The 17815-nt window shown below is 36.6% G+C and overlaps 1 protein-coding gene across 27 annotated transcripts in view; it reads left to right on the top strand.

The window, feature by feature from the left end:
- The window catches only part of EPB41 (erythrocyte membrane protein band 4.1), a 212491-nt gene that overhangs the window by 162016 nt on the left and 32660 nt on the right, over window positions 1-17815 (top strand). For 15 of the 27 annotated variants that reach the window (XM_029228294.1, XM_029228305.1, XM_029228314.1 and 12 more), the window contains one exon: window positions 783-833. The exons of 10 other annotated variants lie outside the window; for them this stretch is intronic. In XM_029228294.1, the coding sequence (XP_029084127.1) occupies window positions 783-833 (51 nt within the window). Of the gene's footprint in view, window positions 1-782; window positions 834-2168; window positions 3314-17815 lie in introns of those variants that run through there. 2 more of the 27 variants (XM_029228311.1, XM_029228310.1) reach the window with 2 other exon arrangements.

The raw sequence follows: 17815 nt of genomic DNA, 5'->3' as shown, positions 1-17815 counted from the left end.
TGTGGTTAAAATTGGCTAACAGTTCTCCAAATAGAGTTGAACCAGCTTCACCAAGAAGGCTGGAGAATTCCTGAATGATGGGCAGGCAGAGAGAGTTACCAGGGTTGATAGGATGCAGTTGTTCTTATTCACTGTCCTCTCAGCCTCCACTCTCTGGTGTAAGTGGACATTAGTTCTGTATCCCAAATCTGGAGCATATACCCTGAACTGAGTCAGTGACTGCTTTCTATAAGTCTATGGCTCCCTGATAAAGCACTTGTTGCTACCTCGCCTGGCTAACCCTATCTACAAACCATAACTGCATATTTTCTAGAAGTTTTCTTTTTGATTCTGTGCAAGTAATAAAAGATACTCAGCTACTTTGGAGAAGTAACTTAGTACCCTCTTGGATGAGGTTTGGTAAAGTTGAACCAGTCTCCATTTCCAGAAAATATTTTGTGTCTTAATAGAAACCCTTCAGAAACCATCTTAGGGCTAGTTTTGGGAATGGCTGTTTCATTCTGTCGACTTTAAAGAAATGACTTTTATAAATTAAATTAGATCAATAGGGAGTACTTTAGCTCTAGGGTTATGATACTACCCCTCTAAATGAATAATGCAATAAGTAAGAACTATATTGTGATAACCTTTTATATAGGATAATTCTACTTCCTGGCGTATCTTACTTTTTCTTTAATAATTAGGACAATATTTTTGTTCTCTGGGGATACCTCTTCCACCTTTGACAGCATTGTTGTTACATTGCAAGGCAACTGAATTTTATATAATTTGTGTATGACCAGGTGAAGAAAACCTCTGTCCTTCCCTCGGAAAGAAAGGTTGGTGGGCCAGAGGTAATGCTGCTGTTATGACTTGTGCTTCTCAATCAGAATTTGCTCTTGTCATGGCACTAAGCAGATAATTCCCCCAGAACTGAACAGCAGCTGCTCAGTGATTTTTTTTTTCTTTTGGCTATACTGGTAAATTCACACTCACCGCCTTTTGCCCTAACACATAACATTTTCGCTGCTGCATTTTGCAGCTTTCAATTTGCTTATTTCGGCGCATGGCTGGTTGAAAAGCTGCATGAAGATATAAATATGTATTCGGAGAGAAAAACAAATTTAATTGTACCCTATTCTTTTTATGTTGTCTTTCTTCTCCCCCTTATTTTCTTTTAAAAATCATTATAATTTTGCATCCTTTCTTTTCCTTTTTTCCTTTTTTTGCTGACCAGTCCCCCAGCTACTTTCTCCCTGATACGTATCACTTAGGGGTGTGCAAAGAACCAGTGTTGAACTTCCAAACAGATCAGAGAAGGCTGGCTCAACTAAGAGAACTTAGAGCCAAGTTTTTCCTTTCATAGAAAACATCTGTCTTGACTGGATGGCAGAGTACAGAAATTGCCAGGGGAGAAAAATTTCTCAATTGGACAATTGGAAAAAAATAATTTTCCTTAAAAGTATCAAAACCATTTGCTTAATGTGTTGTATAAACCTTCATGATGGTCGTTATTATTATTTTAAATCATGATTCTGAAGGGGGGAGGGAGTTTGTAATTGTTGAGATTTGTGGGAGTTTGGTTTATGGTTTTGGGGGTTTTTTTTCTGATAGACCTTGGAGGCTCATATAAACTTTTATACTTTCGTTTTTCTTTTGCAGTCTTAGAAATGTATAGGATTAGGATTTTTATTCCCTTGAGCAAAAGCTAATTGCCATACTGAATGAACTCTTGCAGTTTTCTAAGCCCATATGAAGAGATATGAGGATAACATTTTATATTCTGCCATTCTATTTGTAATAAAAGTAACTTTTCTGATGGCAAGAAGAATGCTTCATCATTGGCTTTGCCCAATTGATCTAAGGAAAATTGGCAGCACCAAAGCAATGAAAAATGACCGAAAATTTGTGTGAATATCCTTAAAGGAGGAATAAATACTATAAGGAAGTCCAGTGATTTCTTGAACTTTGAGGACTTCTACTCTTCATTCATTCATTCAATTACCTATTGAGTACCCTACTGTGTTATAGAAACTTTGCCAGTATAATTGCCAAAGTAAAGTAAAATACAGTGTCCAAAAGATCTTCCCAAATCCTTTGCACATCCCCAAGTATCATTTTTGAGCATTTTCCATCTGTCATTTTGTTCATCTTTCTCTGTCTTTCTTGATCTTCTACCGTGAAAGCAGACACAGGAACGTGCTCTGTTAGTGCAGGATGAAGAGAAAATTAAAAGGCAAGAGAGATCTACTGAAAGCGCCTTGCCCCAGCAAGAAAATGAAGAAATTCTTCCCAAGGTTTCTATTCCAATCCCTGAGGATCACAAGTTTCTCAAAAAGTGCCACCTCTACTCTAGTACTTTTTCATCTCCTCGTATTCCTTTTGTGATGTCTTTTCTCGTGGTTCTTGCATTGGCTGTCTGGTGGTTGGTCTTTCTGTGATCGGAAAACAGGGTGCTCATCTGAAATGTCAAGACTAAAACCATTGAACTTTGTTGTTCGCTTCTACTGTGTTATCTCCTGTGTGATGCCCTCTGATCTTGATAGCTCACTGTCCTAGGGGAGAGCCTGTGATCATTTTTCTGTCAATAAAATGTTACTTTTTGTAGAATATATATCATGGGGTACAAAGGAGTAGCAATGCATTGCTCAAGCCAGTTTTCCTCACCAAAGTTTAACAAGTTTAGGCAAATCTGATTTAAGCATATGGCAGGTTGGTACTTTCCCCAAAAGCTTTAACTCTTTTATCCTGCATGTTCTTATTGTTCACTGTTGCTATGTACTCCTCTCCAGTGTTTCACAGAAAGCAGGATATCCTGTAGAAACATTTGATGGAATATTTTCCTAATCTTCAATAGCTATTTGTGGGGCATGGGCTCTGTAGTTTAAGAAAAAAATTCAAGTTGCTAACCTTTCAAAAGCCTTAAAATGATACATTTTAATCTGTGAATCTATAACCACTCCTTTTCTTGATATATCAAACCAATATATACAAAGGCCTTTTGTGGAAAAGGGCTTTTGACTTCTGTGGCCTTCTTATGTGTATTTCTGAGACGTACAGGGACAAACAACTTTATCCTGCCTGGTGTATAGAAGAGATCTGCAAAGGTTAAATGCATTTTTCACAAGTATAATGTTGATGGTTTAAGGAAAATGGTGCTGGTGCCCTTTAGCCTCCAGCCAGGGCTGAATTTTCCAGACTACTCTGCCCATCTTTAAAAGTCCTGGAATAACAAATTTCTTTAAGGTCTGTACATAAACATACCCTTCTCTGAATTAAAATACTGTGTTACTTCTTTATGAGTTAAGTAATTATATTGCTAGAAGCAATATTTAGCCATTATGATAAGCTTAAAATAGATATTGATATATTTTGTTTTTCTGATAGACTTTGGACTTGTTTATTTTTACATGTGTGTTGAAATCAATTGTTTTTCATTGATGGCCTTGTGAGCTAAGGTTCTGTCGTGACAAGTATGTGTCTTCTGTTTGCATGTTGATTTTTAAGGCTTACCTGAAGTAAATATGCGTGTGCTCTCTCTTCACAACACAACTCGGATACCTAACCTGTTTTTTTTTTTTCCCCTCAATATTAATGAAATCTTGCATGTAGCTTGCTTTCTATGGCGCTTGAATGTACCAATATGGATGATTTGGTTAATGTTGTCTCAAATATTTGTTTTGAAATCTGAGTTCATAGAGTTATCAAATTGAGATTATTGCACTTTACTTCTCAACACTTCCAGCTGATGTAACTTCTAAACAAGACTTTTTGTTTTTAAGATGACGGTGTCTTAGAGCAAAAAAGGAGAACCCTAAAGCCAAGAATCTTTTGTCCTTCAACACCCAATATTATTATTCTATCTTCTCTGGAGACATGTAGAAATAATTCTCTGGTATTTCCTGAAAACTGCTACTCTGTTATTATAGGCTATCCAAAAAGATGGGAAAGAAGTGAGAAGCAGGTTAAAATTTAAAATCTGGTATGAGTATATCTTTCATGTCACAGGCTATGTCTGTTTATAAGAAATATTTTGTAATTAAGCATATTTATTGATTCAATCATAATAAGAAAAAAGAGACCTCAAATTAACCTGAAATATTGCAGAACCATTCTTTTTGTTTGTTTGTTTTTGTTTTTGTTTTGCGGTACGCGGAGCCCAGGCTCCGGACGCACAGGCTCAGCGGCCATGGCCCACGGGCGCAGCCGCTCCGCGGCACGTGGGATCCTCCTGGACCGGGGCACTGAACCCACGTCCCCTGCATCGGCAGGCAGACTCCCAACCACTGCGCCACCAGGGAAGCCCTGCAGAACCATTCTTTAACACAGAAAGTGATCAACATCAGTACTCCCCTTTATCTGTGAAATAGAGATATGAGAGCTTTCCTTATGAAATAACAGAACTATGGCATTGGTTAGATTCTTCTGAATTTTTTTCAAGAAACTAAAAAGGAAATAATCTTAGGATTTTGTTGATACTTTTATAACTGTTTCAGATTATATTTCCAGTTTTCATCCATGTACATAGCATTTTATTAATTATTATTGTAAACGTCCCCTTGAGTTTTGTTTCTCTTTGTATTGGAGTTATTTCAAGTCCATTAAAAGTCTAGTGTAAGCCAACAATACTTTTCGGTTTTCTGAAGTGCAGCAGGAGCCCTCAGAGGTCCTTACTGATGATCAAAGGAGAGGCCCTTTCTTCTGTTAATAGGGTGAGAATGGTTGAGAGGGGAAGGGCTGATATACTTCGTATTGGACTAATAAGCTGGCCAATGCAGGCTCAAAAGATATGCCCATCACAGTTTTCAGAGGAAAAATATTTTTCACTGATGCCAATATGTATAACATAAAGCTGTAAATAGTCTTGGTTTCCCTCTCACATCTCATTTCATTCTTGGTACCAGAGACAGATCCAAATAACTGTGTTGGTTTTACCCTGGTTCAGCTTCTTAACAGCAGGTTGATGAGTGAAAAACAATTTGGACTAAAGGTATCAATATAGACCAGTAAAAAGTCTGGGGGTTTTGCCTTGGTTTTGCTATTAGTCATTTCTAGGGTGACTCTGAGAAGTTCACTTAACTACTTGGTGCCCAGATTTCCACCTAGTAACGTACAGACAAACCTACCTCATGAGAATGAATCTGTAACATGTTCCAGTAACCAGAAGCTCTGGTTGTCATTAAATTCTTGGTCTTTTGGGGACTGGAAATTAAAAAAACAAACACATTAACTTCCTGGATCTTTAAAAATAAAAGTAAGCAATTAAATAGCTGTGTTGATTTCCATCTACTCTGTATTGATATTTGACCAAACACTTAAAACTACTAAAGTTAAAAATTCCTTGTACTCTTAAGCAATTCATCTTACCCATGTGGTATTTTAGAGTGGACCATACTTGAAGATAAATCCAGCCTCTATATTCTGGACCTGTCTTTTAGCCATATTCTTATGCTAATGCATGGATTATGAAGGAGATTCAGTTTGCATGGGTCAATTCTACTACTTGTTTATATCGTTGGTAAAAGTTTTGAAGGGAGAAGATATTGACTCTGTTGACTAACATGAGACTAGTGATTATGTGTGGACTAGACTTCGTTGCCATCCTAGATCCTAGTACGTTTCTATTAGATATTATTGTAAGTTTTACTCTGAAATTTCTGTGGATATAAGCCAATTCATTTCTTCCTACATTCCAAAGTCACTACTGTAATATTTCCTATAGAAAAGCATGTAAGACATCCTATGCATTAGAGGTTTGGTTATTTTTTGAAGGCATTACCAATCAAAATTTATATTTAGGCTTTACCTAGTGATCATGTATTTACAAAAGGAAGACAGAAAATTCAAAGATAATATGAGACACTTTCTCAATGTTGCTTTTTTCTTGCCAAGAGTATTGAGCATAGTAAAGATATATAGAACTTTTCTACCAAGTTTCCTTCTCTTCTGTTCATCTTCATAGAAATTAAAAATCCCAAACTTTTTTACAGCGTTCTCTATCACATTGCGGAAGACTATTATATTGTTTCTATTATACATAGAAGTTTTGCTTTTTTTCACTGCACTCAAGCGAGCCCTGTTGCTTGTAATTTTGGTAGTAGAAATGGAGACAACTCCTTATTCTTATCTGTGGGATAACTCCACCTGCCTCCTCTACACTGTTGGGAATATTATCAGTAAGCGTGGCTCACTCCTGCTGCTGTTATCCCTCATGCCCTTGGATCTCCTTTTTACTGCATCAGTACATGATGCAAAAAGAAACATGTTGGTGTGGACCTTAGGAATGGACACCTGAAACGGTTAAGAAGTTGTTGTTAAAGTAAGAAAGCCATATAAAGTTAGGCTGGAACAGGAAGAGGGGTAGCTGTGATCAGCGATTACAAATTCATGGAGTATTTCATGTTGTAAACGAAATTCCTTTCATACTAGAACTTGGAAAATAAAGAGAAGAGAAAGTAGAGTAGTTTATTACTCCCACAGATCAGAAATAAAGGCTGAAAGCTAAATAACTTTAATAATAGCCTAACCAAATGTACAGATGACAGATTGTTGAGGAAACATCTACGTTAGGAATGCTTTTCTAATCTTTTGTGATTGATATCCTAGAGGGTAGCCCTCCCCTTTATCATAGTCAAAATCCTGTTTGGGGTAAATAACAGAATAAATCTAATCTTAAAGATTAAAGGAGGTGGGAAGGCATAGAGTCCCAACTATCCTTTCAGGTCCCCCAAATCAATAAAGGATGCAGTTTAATTCTGTCTCTTTAAAGAAGAGTCTCCATATGTATAGAATCCTATCTCAACAAAACACAGAGAATAAGAATTAAAGGAAAAACATGGTTACTCTATCCATTCTTTATTCATTGCCCTCTAGGGCAATCAATGTATTGCAGGGATGGGTTTCAAAGAGGCAGCATTATCAGAATTTTAGGATTGGATAGGCCCCCAATCCAACTCCTCTCCCCTCCAATGCTTGATTCTTCTGTACAGTATCATTTAGAGATTCAGAGACCAAGTGGTCTCCCAGCCTGTGATTAAACATCTCCCAAGATATAGCACATTATGTCTTTCGACATCCCAAATTTTTAGATATTAATCATTCATGTATTAAGTCAAAGTCTGTTTCCCTGTAGCTTTCACTTCTTGGTTCTAAATGGAGGCATTCTGAAGAATTTTCTATCTTCCACATTATAAGGTCTTCACCGTAGTTAAAAGTAACTCTCACGTTGCAATTAGTCACAGTTCTTGCCCTCAGATAACTTACCATCTGATATCCAGTTCTGTCCCAGTCTTCCTCCTAGCATGTTATCCTTCTGCTTTCTTCCTTTCTTTTTCTAGCTTTTCTTGTTTTATCAGCTCTTTTTCTTTCTGGCTCCATTGCCCATTGGTTGCTTCCCTATGGTTTATTCAGTTTTATGTCCCTTCCCAATGACTTGCCCTCTCTAAAAGAACATTTTGGAATTCCTGGAAATCCTAGCCTCTTCATAGATCACACAGGCACTTGGGGTTTTTTGTTTGTTTTTCAGATAAAGGAGTTGGGGGGGAGGGGTGGGATAGTTTTGTAGCTTTGGAAACTTCTTGTAGCCCAGAATCTGTTGACAAGATTGTATTGCCATTATATCCTGAAGCAGCATACCACCAGAGCCTGCATTCTAAGTTTGCTTGCCTTCTCTGACAGCCTGGCTAACCTTTACATCCTCTATAATAGCCCTCACATGATTTGATTTATACCACTTTGATATGATACAGTTATGGAACCTTACTTTCTGTTTAACATGCTGATTTTGACTTAGAGCCCCACTAGAAAAAGCGATATTAAAAATTTGAAATGTTAATCCATCTCTTTTAGTTTTGCCTGTCTCCTCAAAACTGTGAGATTCTGAGGTGTGAAGCCTTGTTTTATCTATCTTTGTTTGCCAGAGACACCTTTGTATCTCAGATATATAATGAATAATTAATATTTGTTAAATTGAATTAAATAATTAGTAACATGGTAACAGATAAAGTCTAACTTTTCACTTAGAATCTCTTGTATTAGGACACAAGTTTGTGCCAAAGTAATCACCCCGTGCCCAATCAGTACATGCAGGTAGCCCAAAAAACCCATGTATGGCCCGGAAGCCACTGTCTCTCCTATTAATCCTGTAGTATGGTCCTTGGTTTATTCAAAGAATCTACATATACTTCTGTGATAGGTGTCAGTCTCTCTTGTTAATGTCTTGTAATTTGATTCAGTTAAAAGCTCTTATCCATTTACCACAGTAATAATCAACTATTTTCACTATAGAATGTATTATTGAGACCAGGGTACTTGTTTATATGTGTAAATACATCTTGGGAGTGTGATATCATGAAGAGAACCTGTTATTTGACATTTTGCGTTTATCTAAAATACATTTCAGAGAGCAGTTTGATACATTTTCTTGTGTTTTATATGATATAAAAACACCAAATATATCAAACTCTTGTGGTATCAAGAGTTTTGTATGTCAGACCAGGGGTTGACCAACTTTTTCTGTAAAGGACCAGATAATAAATATTTTAGGCTTTGCAGTCCATATAGTCTCTGTCAAAAGTACTCAACGTTGCCATTGTAGAGTGAAAGCAGCATTGACGATAAATAAAGAAACATGAATATGTTCGTCAAACTTTATTTGTGGACACTGAAATCTGAGTTTCATATAATTTGTATGTGTCACTAAATATTTTTCTATTTCTTTCCCAACTATTTAAAAATGTAAAACCATTCTTAGCTCATAGCCATACAGAAGCAAAGAAAGGGCTGGATTTGGCTGCTGGCTGTAGGCTGCTGACCCCCGACATAGGTCTGGAGAGGCAGAACTGATCAGTTAGATTTTCTGCCTTTGTACTGTTTCGAAGAGTTGTAGTCAAAATCTTAACATCTTCATTCAGTGTTGAAGTGTTTTTGGTCTTGTTTATGATTAGAAATGGAAAACAAAAGACAAGGCACTCATTCCTATTTATCTGGCAGCCAGGGTACACCTGAACAATAATCTAAAATATCTTTACCACCACAACATGCCTGCCTCTGTCAGTTTCCAAACTGTTCTGTGTTAACTGTGCTCTTAACATGTTCAGCGACAAATCCAGCTAACCCCTTTGTTCTTTTTGGTTTTTAAGGGTCTGCCTCTATCTCCCCCTAAGGAATAAAGAAACAATTCCCAAATTCACCTTCTCTTTAGCCGGGTTTTAGAGATATCTAATGAACATGGTAAAGAAGATTTTCACTCTAAATTTTTGGTACACCATAGTGTATAAATTTAAGGTTGGGCGTCTAAGGGAAACATTTTAGAAGGGTTCCTCTTTCAAAATAAAGATTTCTCTGAGAGGAGTTCCCTATTTCAGGGCTGATTTGGGCAGTATTTACCAAGAAGTCAGAATAAAATAAAGTTCTATGCTTTCAGAGGTGTCTTTGCTCCCTAGTTGACTGGTTTTGTTCTGGAGGGTTCCTTGGTCTGTAATTAGCTTTGGGAGGTGCTTTCTAACACATTCCTAAATCTATTTTCCTTTCCCCCTGGTCTAGGATCCTTTAGCTATGATACACGGTTGAATAAATTGTTTATCCATTAGCAGTTGAGCAAGATATTTAAGCCTAAAGAAATCTGCTAAGAACTTCTCTTTTTGGAACATTTTCTTTGATATTTTTCTCATGTTATTTGCTTTGTTAATATGTAAAATTATTACGAATAAATCTTATTGCAAATCTGATTCTGGTTGCTACTAATCATTAAGGAAATGAGTCAGTAATGCTGCACGTAGACAGACCCACTACCAAAAAAGGGGGGGAAGGAACCTCTGCTTCAGCAGATCAGCAAGAGATATTGTCAGCCAGTCTTTCTAGAAAAATTCTCTTGTTTTTCCCATATTTTCACTCTTCTGTGTGGCCCAGTAATTGTCTTATGCTCAATCCTAAAACAGAGATAACTTATTCACATGCGTTCACTTCTGAGAATATTAATGTTTTAAACCAGCTTTGGAACTATTTGACTTATTTATACGAAGTTTTAAAAATAATTTTTTTCTAACCCATTTAACCAGTCACTACAACACATGTAATTGTCACATCTGTTAGAAGCATTTTTAATATGCTGAATTTGTCTTTTTTTGTTTTGTTTTGTTTTAAAAGGAAGCACTCTACAAATTAGTAGTTATTAATGCCTCTCTGATCATATTGAAGAGTGAGGATGGAGTGGGTGTGGATGTGTGCGTGCGCATGAGGAGAGCTGCTCCTATAATGTGGAATTAACAGAAGGTCCACTGCTTAATCTCTTACTTCACCTTGGTGAACCTTATCTCTTATCTTACTCTCACAGTTCTAGATTCTGTTGTATCATCCAGGTGATTACTTAAAACCAACACTCCACATTTTGAAGTGGTCTATTTACTAGCACAAAGTATGTACCTTGTTGCCATGTCTGAGTAATACAAAATTTTGTAGTGTTTCTCCAAAGCCACATTCCTTTTAGGAATTTATTGAAAATGTTAACATGGAAAACCATTTCATTATTATAGGATTTTTTGGGAAGAGAAGACACAGCTAATTAATATCTAGTCATCGTTTTCTGTTGTATATAGTTCTGTGGAATCAAGGTGCTATTTTCTAGATGTCAATTGGATATAATATTTTCCTTAAGTGCTTATGGCTTTAATCATTTTTGGAATTGGGACTTCTGAGAAATCTTGCCAAGTGTATTAAATTGTGTTCCATACTAAATGATCAGAGTTTTTGTGCTGGTTATAGCCCCTTCCTTTCCATCTCCATCTCTTCAACTCTTCAACTCAACCCTTCTTAGTATAATGAAATAAACTTGACTGGTCACGTCTGCTCTCCTAGGCATGTTTAGTATAACCTTTCATATATGCTCAATCACTTTGATTTCTATAGCTCTATTCAGGTTTGAGAACACTCATTTGATCTGTGGAGTCCTTGCTGGTGAGTGCAGTGTTAAGGCAAAATTTTCTATTATTTAATAGTTAAAATTTTGCATCAGGCACCGATTTTACAGCTGTTTGCTTTTACATTCACCTATTCTGGGGATAATCTAATAACAGCACTATTTAGGAAATGATGAAAACTGTGTTTGAAGGATAATTGTCATTGGCAAATTCCATTTGCTGGCGTTTGTAAAAGGCTGCATTAGAGAATGATTTTGATTTTCGTACGATAGGCAATCTTACCAACCGTAATTTAATAAAGGCCAGTGTCTTCCTAAGTAAGCTCCTTTATCCAGACGTAATTTTTATATGCCAGAGAATAGCAATGGACAATGAAAATGACTCAAGTTTTGTGGAGAAGCTAGTGAGCACTATAAGGATGTACTTCTAGCCAGGGAGGGACCAGTAGCATAGCAACTTTATTAAAAAAAAAAAAAAAATGTAGGGGAAGATATAGCCAAGAGAGAAAATTTAGACTGAAGAGAAATGTATTGCATGATTAAGAATGACACACTAGAGAGGAAAGAGAGAATTTTAAAATCGTCTTTTGCTAGCCATGTGGTTACTCTGTTGTTAGTTTATCCCCATCTTGAGCATTTGTGATTCTAATGTCCTTTTCTAAACTGCCAGTTGACGTGAGTTTTCCACCGAAAGTGTATCAAAACTATTATTTATGAAGGTTTTGGGGGTGGAGGGGCCAGGGGATGTTTTTCTTTTTGGTAATTTTTGTTCTCCTTCCTTCGTTTGTTTCCTTTTTCGGCTGAAGAATGGGCTGCTGCTGCTTGACCTGTCATCTTTATGTGCTGTTTACACATGGCTTTTACAAAAGAAGCCATTACCACATCTGATTTATCTCTTATTGCAAGTGCCCCTTTAAAAGCATTTGTTTTAACTTAACAAATAAAAAAAAAAGTCACCAGGTTAGCGTTATTTTATAACCAAGGGAAACACCGATATTATTAATTTTTCAAAATAGGAATAAGATTACAAATATCGGTAATATAGTAAATGTATAAAGACATGTGTTTCGCTTTTTAGAGCTTTTTCCCAAGGCACTTAAAGCCATTCTTTGCTGAGACATAAACTTGCCCTGTTTTGTTAGAGAGAAGTATGTGGAAACAAAGCACTCGCAATTAACTGATCTTATCAGGATTGGAGTCTACTACATTTTTTAGTTTGCATGTTGCAGACCATTTGGGGGTATTATTTAAATACATCTTGATAATTTAAGTGACTGTAATATTTATCATTTACTTTAGTTAAGAACCAGGAGCTGGACTCTTCTGCTGGGTGTCTTCCTTCTGTGCTTAGCAAGATAACCTCGATTCCTGCTGGTTCTGTGGGCATTTGCAGTACAAAGCATTTCTTACGGGGTTTGCAAAGCAAGGGTAATGTGCTCTGTGGGTGTATGTGTGTCTGTGCACACCCCTCCCCCTTAATCCCACTGCCACCTTCTGCTCACTCCTTTTTTCTTATCAAAACTTATTTTTTTTAATTATATAAGCCTAACGAATCCCCAAACCCGCATTTTTCCTGACATACAGGAACGCTGATAAAAGTTTAATGTATTAACCTTCCCTGAAGTATTTGCATTTCAATAGGCCACAGAGTCATTGCAAAGATGATGGTGACATTACAGAGTTGACCATACCGTTAAGCAGTATTTCCAAGGTTAGTCCTAACTCTCAGTTTACTTGGTTGAATGGCAAAATAGAATGAAGAGAGTGTGAAAACCAATGGTAGTTTAATAGATGTGGTGGATTTAGGGTTCCATTGGGTAAAGTGACTATAGAGATAGTATGCTAAATCTCAGAGTCCCTTTTTACAGAAAATTTAGGAATTTCTGGAAGCAGAATCTGTGGGTCGTATCATAAAAAGATATGTTTTGGGCTTAGAAACAGCAATAAATCTATTAAGCTTTAAAATGATTGTAAATTTTGTGACTAATCAGAAATGTTCTCAAAACTATTAAAAATGGCCTATCCAGTGTTCCTCAGGAGAATCTTGGCTCAGAAATAATTAAATATCCTCATAGTGTATCAATTTTAGTTCTTATCTTCTATCACAGTTTTTTTCTAAGTTCTACCTGGTGATGTCCTCTAAAATATAGTGAGAACCTGGCTCAGAACGTGCTTAGCTGAAAGACCAGCCTTAGTTAAATCCATAGGGTTGGCTAATTTGGATACTCAAGAAACACTTCCATAAGGACTGGTTCTGGTTCATGTTTCTTTGCAAAAAGTAATATTTTAAGAAATATAGTATAATGACAAATAATATCTAGTATTTGCTTAGAACCTCGGTTTGAGCACTCTGCACAGTTAACCCTCACAGTAACCATATCAGGTAGGTAGTGGTGTTCTTTTTTTTTTTTTGCGGTACGCGGGCCTCTCCCTGCTGTGGCCTCTCCCATTGCGGAGCACAGGCTCCGGACGCGCAGGCTCAGCGGCCATGGCCCACGGGCCCAGCCGCTCCGTGGCATGTGGGATCCTCCCAGACCGGGGCACAAACCCACGTCCTCTGCATCGGCAGGCAGGCTCTCAACCACTGTGCCACCAGGGAAGCCCCAGTAGTGGTGTTCTTGCTTTATGTGATAAAATTGAGTCTCAGAGCGGCTCAGGGACCTACTTAAGAACGAGCAGTTTTTAAGTGAGAGAACTGGAGCTAAATCCAGGTCTTTCATGTTTCAGACCAGTAATATTCTGTTATGACACAACTATATCCTGAGTCACTTAGTCCCCAAGTGAAAATGTGATGAAAGTTACAGAAAGTGAATTAAGGAAAGGGTTGGAATTTGTGAGGCTCTAATGACTTATAAAACTAGGTATTAACAATGGTGCTCTAAGATCCCCAAACCACTAATGAGTTGATTTATTAATACTGGACTGCCCTTAACTTGCCTTAAATCCCTCAGGTTGTTTCACAGAATGTCCCAGAACCTGAAATAGGATCTTTCAGTCAGTAGGAACCAGAAGATGGGAATAAGAAATGAGGTCTTTCCTATTGTTGAGACAAAGAGTCTCAGGTCTTTTGTTTGGCCTTGGGGATAATCTGGTTCCTGGTTTAAAAATCATTCAATAAAAAGAATTGAATTTTTTAGAAGAAAATAGTTGTTTCCTTTATGTATTTATTGGGGATATTTAAATAGATCAATAGTTCAAATTCCCATTAATTAAATCAAACCTCAAGTACCAGGTCTGAGGAAAATTAGATTGGTGTCCAAAAGCAAACAAACCAAAAACACCTTGTCATCAAACCAAATGACATTTTATAATTCTAATAATTATTTGTTCTTCATCAAAGAAAGTATTTTTGGTTTTCTGTGCTCGAGCCTCTAAGTATATTTATGTAAAAGTGAAACTCTTGCTGATTTGGAAGGGAATGTTTGAGACTATTTAAGATGGCACTGGTAAAGTGGGTTAAGACAGGATATTTCTGTAATTTAGTGAGAGAATTTGTATTTTGGTCTGGCCAAACTAAGAAAATTCTTTTGCAGTCATCATTTGTGTTTCCTGCTTCTCAATTTAGTCATTTTGATAAAATAAAATGTCACCTTAGCATGTTAATTGCCCTTCTCTTAAAATTTGTCTTGTATAATTTCAGCAAGTAAGAAAACCCATATTTATTAATTTGTCTATAATGTCTGTTTAAACATGCATATATATATGATGATAAAATTTTCACAGGTATTCTAAAAATAGATCTTTGAAAATACTGAGTAGAATATGAAGGAAAAGGGTTTTCCTGAACACTTAATATTAAACATATATTGATTCCAAGACTCTCATTAGAGGTTAGCTTTGTAACTGATATCACTGTATTTTCTTCCTTCTTTTAAAATCGTCCTGTCAGCTGTCTAATTCTGCTAATGGTGGACTTAGTAACATTGTTGACTGGCTTATTCCAGTGTTTAGTTTAATGTTGTAATACCTGAGAAGGCACAAAAAATAACAAGACACTGTAATTAAGCTTACTGACCAACTCTGATAAAAGTTTGCTTTCTCCCCAGGGTTCCACCATTGCCCAACCACCACACAGCCCTGAGTTTATTATGCAGATATATGTAACTGCTATCTGTACATATCACTGTTAATACCTTCATTCAGCTAAATCTAAGTACCCTGGAAAATGGATCACTGCCTTCTTTTATTTATCTCAAAAGCACCTAAAAGAGGATTCTCTTCTGAGGTGGCAATTAAACAACTATTTATTGAATTCGGTCATTTCATTCTGCTGTCTTATACTTAATTTCAGTAAAAGAAGGTCTCAGCCTGAGGTGTAGGGCACTCAGCCAAAACAAACAAAAAACCACACACACACACACACACACACACACACACACACACACACACACAGAATATAAAGCATTCTGATGTGAAGTATGATAGTGTTTATCTATAGTCTATATCACTAATCTAGAGTTAATGTTCAAATCAGGCCTTGGACACTTTAATATTTTATATTCCCAGTTGCTATCATGACTTTGGCAAGAGAGTGATAATTTTCCTTAAGTGTCTTTACTGTTTCAGAAGCAGATGTCTAATAAGAAATTCACAGAAACTCTGTGACAACTCACAGATACAACCATATTTTTAGTCATATTCCTGAGAATATCCCTGCCATTTCTAAATCAGAAAGCATTAAACAAAATGTAATGAAGCTACCCCTTAAATTTGAGCTATTTCTTCTCCACTCAGATAGATTGTCCATCATCCTTGACTTTGACTTTCAAAATCCACTCACTAAATTACTACAGTTTTATATTATAGTCTCCATATAAAAGAGAATTTTTATACTACTTACCAGTTACTGACATTTCTTATCATTCTTTACATTAACTACTTTTTCATTTAGGAAACCATTAAGGTTTATTTTTAACTGTTTTCAAAGGCTTGGAGTATATTAAGGATTTATCAGCACTTCCTTCATAAATTGTTTACCAGACTCTTCGTGTTTTACAGACCACTTCATTATGAAACCAGTGTAAAAGCCTGCATAAGAAAAATTATTTAATAGCATTTTTATTACAAAGGTAATGCATATTCATTTTAAAAAGGTTGGGAAATACAGAAAAACACAAAGAAAGAAATTAAATTATTTGCAATCCTACCCCTACTGATATTTTAGTATACCTTGACATCTTTTTCATGTATATAATTACACACATTGGAAAATATAATTTTTAAATTGGTAAGAAATAAAACATAGCATATATTATTAAGAGGGGGATTTAGTCTTTGAAGTTAGCATTTTTGCCTTCTTCCCTTATTCCAACAATCTAATCATGGTCCTGAAATGAAAGTATGACCCTGAAATCATATGACAAGGTTGGCAGGGAAAGAGCTGCTGTTCTTCATTTGGTCCTTAACTGCCTACCCAGGATTTTAATGTATAGGAAGATAAAATGAGACAATAGCAGGTTCCTTTTCTTTTTTTTTTTAACAGAGAAAGGAATTGTTTTCCTATTGCCATCTAAAGGTAAAATTGGACTTCATTAAGCAAGGAACAAGGACAAAATGTGTGTGGGGAAAATTACCACATAGGCCCTCCAGAAAAAAACTTATATGGCTCTTGCTTATGTAGCAAAATTTTAGAAAGATTTTCAGGATTTATTTTCATTGTGTTGCTTATAGGATAAGAGAGTCTTGTCAGTATAACTGTACTTCTCTCAATAGTCTCTTCAAATATATAAATCCCTTCCTTCAAAAATAACCTAAAACGAAAGACTCTGGATTGCATTTAATGGAGTAGCAGCAAAATACCTATAAGACACCCATATCCTGCTCTTAATATCTGTAATCCCTAAGTCAAGGGAGAGGTTATTTATAACTCACAAAGTCACATACATACTCAGGGTTTGATGATCCTGTGACATAATCCATTTGAATAAGTCATTTTCAAGAGAAAGCCTTTAGGGGAAAAAAAAATCTCTTGATTTCTGAATTATCATACTTAGCAGGAACCATTGACGTTTTAAGTAAAATTGAGAATTTTCAATCAAATAATGTTCCTGCTCACTTAAATATTGGTCTAACATTCTTCCTTCTCATATTCTTTTATTAAACAATTAACTAATTAATTAATTTTTGGCTGCCTTGGGTCTTCGTTGCTGAGCACAGGCTTTCTCTAGTTGTGGCGAGTGGGGGCTACTCTTTTGTTGCGGTGCACGGGCTTCTCATTACAATGAGAATGTGGCGCACGGGCTCAGTAGTTGTGGCTCACGGGCTCTAGAGCACAGGCTCAGTAGTTGTGATGCACAAGCTTAGTTGCTCCGCGGCATGTGGGATCTTCCCAGACCAGGGATCGAACCCGTGTCCGCTGAATTGGCAGGCAGATTCTTAACCACTGCGCCGCCAGGGAAGTCCCCCTTCTCATATTCTTGAAACCAACTAGACAGCCTTGTGGTACTTTATACAGGCAACTGGTCTTTGTATTGTAGCATCCTTCTTATAGATTCTGCATCAGGCCAGACAAGCAACACATCAGATCTCAATTTTATCTGTCACTGTGGGTGGTGCAGACGCAGTCATATATTTATTCATATCCTTGAGAAGATCCCTTTAAATTTTCCAGGCCAGTTTGGTGTATGCAGCTGTGCAGAATCTTATATAATCCAGTGGTCCATGCTGATGGTCATAGCCAAAGGCACAGCACTGTCAGTTAAAATTCCTCACTCACGTTAGATGCCAAATTGTGGGTGTCTTATGTCATGGGGATTTTAGATCTTCTTTTTGACCCAATCTTTTCTTCTGGCTTTACAGCTTTCTCCTTATATTTCAAAGTATGGTGTCAGCCACTAAAACCAGACTCTGCTAAGGACTTTGGACAACTTTGTGCTTCCCAAAAGAATAGTCAGATTTAGTGTATATTCTTTTGAACATAAT

This window comes from Monodon monoceros, unplaced genomic scaffold (assembly GCF_005190385.1).
Source record: "Monodon monoceros isolate NGI ecotype Baffin Bay Population unplaced genomic scaffold, NGI_Narwhal_1 Super_Scaffold_18, whole genome shotgun sequence".
Classification (NCBI taxonomy): domain Eukaryota; kingdom Metazoa; phylum Chordata; class Mammalia; order Artiodactyla; family Monodontidae; genus Monodon; species Monodon monoceros.
This window is presented reverse-complemented; position numbering and strand designations above follow the sequence as displayed.